The sequence below is a fragment of the Xenopus tropicalis genome, chromosome 3, assembly GCF_000004195.4.
Source record: "Xenopus tropicalis strain Nigerian chromosome 3, UCB_Xtro_10.0, whole genome shotgun sequence".
Classification (NCBI taxonomy): Eukaryota; Metazoa; Chordata; class Amphibia; order Anura; family Pipidae; genus Xenopus; species Xenopus tropicalis.
The window spans coordinates 7,632,150-7,641,246 of record NC_030679.2 but is presented as its reverse complement, the minus strand read 5'-3'; the positions used below and the strand labels follow the sequence as shown (position 1 = coordinate 7,641,246).

General features: G+C 44.2%; 1 protein-coding gene across 2 annotated transcripts; it reads right to left on the bottom strand.

Moving 5' to 3' along the window:
* Positions 1 to 263: 263 nt before the first annotated feature.
* On the bottom strand, positions 264 to 7,180 carry LOC100490956 (prostaglandin-E(2) 9-reductase-like). 2 transcript variants are annotated; one of them, XM_002940326.5, is made up of 9 exons: positions 6,979 to 7,180; positions 4,913 to 5,080; positions 3,832 to 3,948; positions 3,637 to 3,714; positions 3,429 to 3,551; positions 2,495 to 2,604; positions 2,259 to 2,424; positions 2,020 to 2,102; positions 264 to 1,051 (listed from the first exon to the last, which is right to left on the bottom strand). In XM_002940326.5, the coding sequence occupies exons 1-9, from the start codon at positions 7,063 to 7,065 to the stop codon at positions 1,009 to 1,011; spliced, it is 975 nt and encodes a 324-aa protein (XP_002940372.2). In that variant the 5' UTR covers positions 7,066 to 7,180; the 3' UTR covers positions 264 to 1,008. The 2 variants fall into 2 exon arrangements, with proteins under 2 accessions (XP_002940372.2, XP_031754420.1); XM_031898560.1 differs by lacking the exon at positions 6,979 to 7,180 and having other exon boundaries at positions 4,918 to 5,007.
* Positions 7,181 to 9,097: the final 1,917 nt, after the last annotated feature.

The following is a 9,097-nucleotide window of genomic DNA, read 5'->3' as shown; positions in this document are numbered from 1 at the left end:
CAACTAAGATATAATTACCCCTTATTGGGGGCAGAACAGCCCTATTGGGTTTATTTAATGGTTAAATGATTCCCTTTTCTCTGTAATAATAAAACAGTACCTGTACTTGATCCCAGCTTATCCAGAAAACCCCAGGTCCCGAGCATTCTGGATAACAGATCCCATACCTGTAATGTCTTTCTGTCCAGACTGAGCTATATTGACACAAATACAAAAAGCACACAGTAATAATAAATAATAATAATGAAAGAGAGGCAATGATATTCTGTGATACACAATCATTTATTACACCCCAGTAAAATGAGATTCCAAACACAGCAATAAAGAATTACCTGGGGGGGTGTTGTAAATATGCCCCCCGGCTAATGTGAAATTCTTATAAATTATTATTATTGTATGTATGTCTAAAATGGTGTATTTTAGATACTGTACTAGCCCAGAGGTACAGCAGCCCTATAACAGTAATGCCCCCTGCCTTCACAGTTGCCCCCTTAGCCCCCATCTTGGATCTTGTTATGACATGTTTTATGTGTCAGTGGCACTGCACGTGCTCAGTGGGCTGCTGGGAAGCTAAGCTTAGGGGGCGGGGAAATCATCAAGCAGGAAGTGAGGTTCATCTACCATAGACGCTGATGCTACAGGGATGAGTATGAATATATTCTGATGCAGACTGCACTGATATCTATGCTGCCATGCAATGCAACTGAATTAATTACTATTACTATATGTTATATTGTATATATACTGTATATAGTGAGTCAGTCCCTTAGGTAACTGGTCAGAGGATGTGCTGGTAGAGCATATGGCTTGGTGCTTAGCACAACAGCATCATGGGACAAAAGGGGGGGGGGGCACTAAACCAGAACTGTCCTCCACTGCCTTTGGAAATGAATGGAATATTGTTTATCTTCCTCGTTAGCGCCCCATTGTTACGTGCTGAGTGTCTGTGTTGTAGGCATAACCGATTATATAAGTCTCAGGTCATGGAGAGACGAGTCTTCTTGAACTTTAATATTCATCGTGGAAAGGATATTGGGGATGGTCCCTCCATCTGAAGGAAACAAAGGAATGCAATTACACAACCAGCATCTTTATATGCACAACCCCTATCTACTGATGTATCTACCCCTGAGCTACAGATTGCCCCTACCAGCGCACACTGGTGAAATGTTTGATTCCCACTTGGAGGTCCATCTTTTCTCCAAGCCCCCTTTGAGGGTCCATCCTTAGTCCAAGCCCCTTTTGAAGGTCCATCCTTCGTCCAAGTCCCCTTTGATGGTTCATCCTTTCTCCAAGCCCCTTTGAAAATCCATCCTTAGTCCAAGCCTCCTTTGAAGGTCCATCCTTAGTCCAAGCCCCCTTTGAAGGTCCCTCCTTAGTCCAAGCCCCCTTTAAAGTTCCATCCTTAGTCCAAGCCCCCTTTGAAGGTCCATCCTTAGTCCAAGCCCCATTTGAAGGTCCATCCTTAGTCCAAGCCCCCTTTGAAGGTCCATCCTTAGTCCAAGCCCCCTTTGAAGGTCCATCCTTAGTCCAAGCCCCCTTTGAAGGTCCATCCTTACTCCAAGCCCCCTTTGAAGGTCCATCCTTTGTCCAAGCCCTCTTTGAAGGTCCATCCTTTGTCCAAGCCCCCTTTGAAGGTCCATCCTTTGTCCAAGCCCTCTTTGAAGGTCCATCCTTCGTCCAAGCCCCCTATGAAGGTCCCTCCTTAGTTCAAGCCTCCTATAAAGGTCGATCCTTTGTACAACTCCCTTTTGAAGGTCCATCCTTAGTCCAAGCCCCCCTTGAAGGTCCATCCTTTGTCCATGCCCCCTTTGAAGGTCCATCCTTTCTCCAATCATTCATTGCTTTAGGAATCTAGGACACTCACCCTAATGACCTTCTAGCTGGGCTTTTAGGTATACATAGAACAGCAAATTCTTCCCATTCTCCCCAATTCTCACCTTAAGTGGCCTTCAGAAATAACCTTCCCCCCCACACCCCCACAGTTAGGGACAATGTCCTCCAGCATTCATCACTTACAATTTAGCATCAACATAACGCAAATTCCTGTTGAGACCTTCTAGTTCTTTTATGTCTTCTTCTGGCAGCTGGAAGTCAAACACCTAAAGGGGGGAATAAACAGGTACAGGGATTGATCATATATAGAGTCTTGTGTGTTAGAAAGGGTCTTCTGTGCTAAAATGGATAGCCACCATCTACTTAACCCCCTGCAATCCCCCCCAACCTTTCAACATGTCCCCTATTGGTTACTCTCCCACCTGGAAGTTTTCTTTGATTCTCTCTGGATTTGAGCTCTTGGCCAATGCCACGACCCCACGTTGCAGGAGGTATCTCAGTGCCACTTGGGCAGGCGATTTACAGTGTCTCCTAGCTATGGCCTTCAGCACTGGATCCTCCAAAAGAACCGGAAGTTTCTGGTCAATCCTGGGAAAGAAGAATACGATTAAGGAATCATGATTGCGACCAACTGCAATACAGTCAATGCTCCATGTACCATTTCTCATCTCGGCTGGACCCCAGAATGCCGTATCCCACCAACGCTATCTCTTGGGACTGGCAGAACTCCAGCAGCTTGCTCTGGTTCAGGTAAATGTGACATTCCACCTACGCAAGAGCAACAGAAGATGTTAATTGCAAGCAGATTATATATGAATGGAACAATAAGTGCAAAACTGTACGTGGATAAATGTTACTCACTTCTATACATGTAGGGGGCTTAATATAGTTAATGCTCTGTTATACAGATAGCTAGAATCTCAGCCATAAAGCAGGGCAGGACTGCTGCTTACAATGGGGGGGATCAGATAGGATCTGTGCCACTGTGACAGAATGCTCTGTTATACAGATAGCTAGAATCTCAGCCATAAAGCAGGGCAGGACTGCTGCTTACAATGGGGGGATCAGATAGGATCTGTGCCACTGTGACAGAATGCTCTGTTATACAGATAGCTAGAATCTCAGCCATAAAGCAGGGCAGGACTGCTGCTTACAATGGGGGGATCAGATAGGATCTGTGCCACTGTGACAGAATGCTCTGTTATACAGATAGCTAGAATCCCAGCCATAAAGCAGGGCAGGACTGCTGCTTACAATGGGGGGGATCAGATAGGATCTGTGCCACTGTGACAGAATGCTCTGTTATACAGATAGCTAGAATCCCAGCCATAAAGCAGGGCAGGACTGCTGCTTACAATGGGGGGATCAGATAGGATCTGTGCCACTGTGACAGAATGCTCTGTTATACAGATAGCTAGAATCTCAGCCATAAAGCAGGGCAGGACTGCTGCTTACAATGGGGGGGGATCAGATAGGATCTGTGCCACTGTGACAGAATGCTCTGTTATACAGATAGCTAGAATCTCAGCCATAAAGCAGGGCAGGACTGCTGCTTACAATGGGGATCATGTACTGTATATAAACCTGGTTACCTGGTTACAGACGGGTTTATATTTCAGCCCAGGCTTATTAAGGATCAGCTCCAGCTGCCGGCGGTTAAAGTTGGAGACGCCAATGGATCTGACCAGCCCTGCGTCTTTGCATTTCTCCATTGCCTATTAAAATCATCCATATATAAGCAATATAATACTATAAAGGAAACTGTATATAACGTACTCTCCTACTTTCCTCAGAACTTACCTCCCAAGTATTACGTAGATCCGTCTTGTGATAAATAATGTGACCCCTCTCGTCTCTTGGAATGAGATCTGCCCCTGGCTGGGGTAAACGTACAGTTAAAAAAAACTGCAAAAGTTATATTAATTACATTGAAAACTGGTTTAGTCCAATATTTGGTCCCATTTGCCCTTAAATAACAAATATAAGGTGGTTTACCTTTAGTCCCATAGGCATATGTATCAGAAAGAGATCCATGTAATCGAGCTGAAGGTCCTGCAGGGATTTCTTTAGCGCAGGCTGGACCAGCTCAGGGTCATGGTACGTGTTCCATAGCTGCAGCAACACAAGAAATAAGGGAGGCAGGTGCCATAGTGTTTCCCTTAGACAGTACAGTATGGGGGTACAGCTTATTGTGTGCCCAGAACATTCCTTCTCTGTATATTTGTATTTATACATATGGGTAGGAGGTGCCATAGTGTTTCCCTTAGACAGTACAGTATGGGGATACAGCTTATTGTGTGCCCAGAACATTCCTTCTCTGTATATTTGTATTTATACATATGGGTAGGAGGTGCCATAGTGTTTCCCTTAGACAGTACAGTATGGGGATACAGCTTATTGTGTGCCCAGAACATTCCTTCTCTGTATATTTGTATTTATACATATGGGTAGGAGGTGCCATAGTGTTTCCCTTAGACAGTACAGTATGGGGGTACAGCTTATTGTGTGCCCAGAACATTCCTTCTCTGTATATTTGTATTTATACATATGGGTAGGAGGTGCCATAGTGTTTCCCTTAGACAGTACAGTATGGGGATACAGCTTATTGTGTGCCCAGAACATTCCTTCTCTGTATATTTGTATTTATACATATGGGTAGGGGGTGCCATAGTGTTTCCCTTAGACAGTACAGTATGGGGGTACAGCTTATTGTGTGCCCAGAACATTCCTTCTCTGTATATTTGTATTTATACATATGGGTAGGAGGTGCCATAGTGTTTCCCTTAGACAGTACAGTATGGGGGTACAGCTTATTGTGTGCCCAGAACATTCCTTCTCTGTATATTTGTATTTATACATATGGGTAGGGGGTGCCATAGTGTTTCCCTTAGACAGTACAGTATGGGGGTACAGCTTATTGTGTGCCCAGAACATTCCTTCTCTGTATACTTATATATAATATATGTATTTATACATATGGATGGGGGTACTGTTTCCCTTAGACACTACAGTACTATCTAAAGGACATGGAACATTCCGTATTTTCATTCTTAGATAGGACTGGATGTGGGTTTACCTTACCAGTGTAGAACAGTTCTTCTCTCCTTACTGTCCCATCACCAATCTTCATCTTTATTGCCCTTCCAACCTCTGCCTCGTTGCTATAGAAGAAGGCGCAGTCGATGTGGCGAAATCCAACCTCTATGGCCACTTTAGTTGCATCTTCTGCCAGGCATTTGTCAAACTGAGAAACAAAAGAAAGAAACATGTCACTGTGGGTGTCCTTTCCCAGGGTTTTAATTAGATGGGACACAACTCGGGTTCCTCAGCCAAACATCCATGTAGACCGGACATGTTGCGACCAAATACCATAGCCAAGATGATAACCCAATGGGAGAGGATGTAGCTGGCTTGGGGTTCCTACAGGTATTGGACCCCCTAATCAAAAAGTTAAAGCTACAGCTTACATGGTTGGTGGTTCTACATCTCATCCTTCATGTGAGACCTCTTTCTTTTAGAATACATAATGCAATTCCTATAAATTGGGAAGCTCGTAAAATGAATGAAGACCCTCAACCTACAGTCAACAATTCTACAGATAATGACTTCTGTATAAACAAAACCCCTTTGTTATGTCTGTTTCTGCTTTACAAATTAGCAGAAGTCCATTATACCTAGGTTAGTTTTGCATGAAGACACCGAAGACAAAATGGACAAGGGGATCCGAAGCCTGAAATTCCATTGAGGTGTGACTTGTAGGCAACGTCTATTTGCTTCCTAGACACCCCTAAAAGACCACCTTGAATGTTATTTAGAGTGAGATTTGGGATTAACTCTCATTAGGTCTTAACTCTCTAACTTGTGACTTTTCTGTAAGCTTGCCACAAGCTATGGTGGGCTTTGGCCACGTCTAGGGCCTCACTGATGATTTGAACCCTTTCTTTATAGATTCCAGAATGCCAATGGGACCTTCGATGAAAGTACTTAGGGAAAGAGAACTTCAGTAATGGGACACAACTCAGGTTCCTCAGCCAAACATCCATGTAGATCAGACATGTGGCGACCAAATACCATAGCCAAGATGATAACCCAATGGGAGAGTATGTAGCTGGCTTGGGGTTCCTACAGGTATTGGACCCCCTAATCAAAAAGTTAAAGCTACAGCTTACATGGTTGGTGGTTCTACATCCCATCCTTCATGTGAGACCTCTTTCTTTTAGAATACATAATGCAACTCATATAAATTGGGAAGCTCATAAAATGAATGAAGACCCTCAACCTACAGTCAACAATTCTACAGATAATGACCTCTGTATAAACAAAACCCCTTTGTTATGTCTGTTTATGCCTAGGTTAGTTTTGCATGAAGACACCGAAGACAAAATGGACAAGGGGATCCGAAGCCTGAAGTTCAGTTGAGGTGAGACTTGTAGGCAACGTCTATTGGCTTTCCTAGACACCCCTAAAAGACCCCTTGAATGTTATTTAGAGCGAGATTGGGATTAATCCTGATTAGGTCTTAACTCTCTAACTTGTGACTTTTCTGTAAGCTTGCCACGAGCTATGGTGGGCTTTGGCCACATCTAGGGCCTCACTGATGCCTTGAACCCTTTCTTTATAGATTCCAGTATGCCAATGGGACCTTCGATGAAAGTACTTAGGGAAAGAGAACTTCAGGAATGGGACACAACTCAGGTTCCTCAGTCAAACATCCATCTAGATCAGACATGTGGCGACCAAATACCATAGCCAAGATGATAACCCAATGGGAGAGTATGTAGCTTGCTTGGGGTTCCTACAGATATTGGACCCCCTAATCAACACATTAAAGCTACAGTTTACATGGTTGGTGGTTCTACATCTCATCCTTCTTGTGAGACCTCTTTCTTTTAGAACACATAATGCAACTCCTATGAACTGGGAAGCTCATAAAATGAATGAAGACCCTCAACCTACAGTCAACAATTCTACAGATAATGACCTCTGTATAAACAATTCTACAGATATCATTAATATATAACATTCAGCTACCTAAGTACCTCTCATTTGCCAAGATAGAGGCTACCACAGAAGATATAAAGGCTGAGGGTCATGGGAGTGGTAGGTCAATAACACAAGAAGGTTGTAGTTGTGGACACCTACCTTGTCTGGAGCATAGGTGCCAAACCCAATGACTGGCATCTTGTGTCCATCATTCAGGGTAACACAGGATTCTGGCCCCAGTTCCATTGCTTCTCTCCGACCCACAACACCACACAAATATAGATTTAATCTGCTAGAGTTAGATTTATAGGTCCATCTTCCTTCCTCATAATTATGTGATATTCTACCCACCAACTTGGTTACGCCTTCAGCCCAACCATTTGTGAAGACCCAATGAACAAAGTGTAACAGGAAAGTTACTTTGTGTCCCTTTGTTCCCATGGAAGGTCAAGATCAGAGGCGTTGGACTACAACTCTAGGCTTGTTATCAGAACATCGTGTTCAGCCTCTGGAGGGACAGTAGGGAGGTCAAGGCTGGAAACCAATGTATCCATTACAGTAGGGAGCATCTGGACAGTTATAGATATAAAGTAGAATATCATATGAACAAAGTTGTACTGGGTGTTTGCTATTGTTTGTGAGATATATAAGGGGTTAAAATTGTGCTTCCTCAACCTATGGCATTCACTGGGACTCTCTCATGTTGGAAAGGGGAGCGGCCATAGTATGGGGACGCTGGGGGAGGATCACCATTGTTTTAGGGGGCCCTGGGCTGGCTAGCAATGTTTTAGGGGGTCCCTACCCTTGCACCAATGCAAAACGTAACCGCTGGCTACCAATGTTTTAGGGGGGCCTGGCAAACAATGTTTTAGGGGGCCCTGGCTACCAATGTTTTAGGGGGTCCCTGCCCTGGAACCAATGTAAAAGCTAACCCCTGGCCACCAATGTTTTAGGGGGTCCCTGCCTTGGAACCAATGCAAAATGTAACCCCTGGCTACCAATGTTTTAGGGGGGCCCTGGCTACCAATGTTTTAGGGTGACCCTGGCTACCAATGTTTTAGGGGGTCCCTGCCCTGGCCACCAATGTTTTAGGGGGGCCCGGGCTACCAATGTTTTAGGGAGTTCCAGGCTACCAAGGTTTTAGGGGGTCCCTGGCTACCAATGTTTTAGGGAGTCCCTGCCCTGGAACCAATGTAAAACGTAACCCCTGGCTACCAATGTTTTAAGGGGTCCCTGGCTACCAATGTTTTAGGGGGCCCTGGCTATCAATGCTTTAGGGGGCCCTGGCTACCAATGTTTTAGGGAGTCCTTGGCTACCAATGTTTTAGGGAGTCCTTGGCTACCAATGTTTTAGGGTGTCCCTGGCTACCAATGTTTTAGGGAGTCCTTGGCTACCAATGTTTTAGGGAGTCCTTGGCTACCAATGTTTTAGGGAGTCCTTGGCTACCAATGTTTTAGGGGGCCCTGGCTACCAATGTTTTAGGGAGTCCTTGGCTACCAATGTTTTAGGGAGTCCCTGGCTACCAAAGTTTTAGGGGTCCCTGGCTACCAATGTCTGTGTGTCCTTTGTACTGATGGGAGGGGCCATTGAGGGATGTGGAAGGAGGGGGGCCCAGGTAATAATATAATAGCTGCATCTCTTCACTTGATCCCAAACCCTAATACCCAGATCTTCTGGTCTGTGGAGCAGAACAAAAAAGAAAAGCATCACCCAAATGAACAATAGCCTCATTTTCATCCCGAGGAGGAGGTTCTTAGTAGCTCGGGCGTGGCAATTGAATGACATTGCTCCATAATCCCCAAAGGTTGTTCACCTTTGAGTTAACTTTTAGTATGATGCAGAGGCTAGTATTTGCAATTGGTCTTCATTTTTTATTATTTGTAGTTTTTTAAGTTCTCCAGTTTGGCGTTTCAGCAGCTATCTGGTTGCTAGGGTTCAAATGACCTTAGTAAAAAGGGAATCATTTAACAATTAAATAAACCCAATAGGGCTGTTCTGCCCCCAATAAGGGGTAATTATATCTTAGTTGGGATCAAGTACAGGTACTGTTTTATTATTACAGAGAAAAGGGAATCATTTAACCATGAAATAAACCCAATAGGGCTGTTCTGCCCCCAATAAGGGGTAATTATATCTTAGTTGGGATCAAGTACAGGTACTGTTTTATTATTACAGAGAAAAGGGAATCATTTAACCATGAAATAAACCCAATAGGGCTGTTCTGCCCCCAATAAGGGGTAATTATATCTTAGTTGGGATCAAGTACAGGTACTGTTT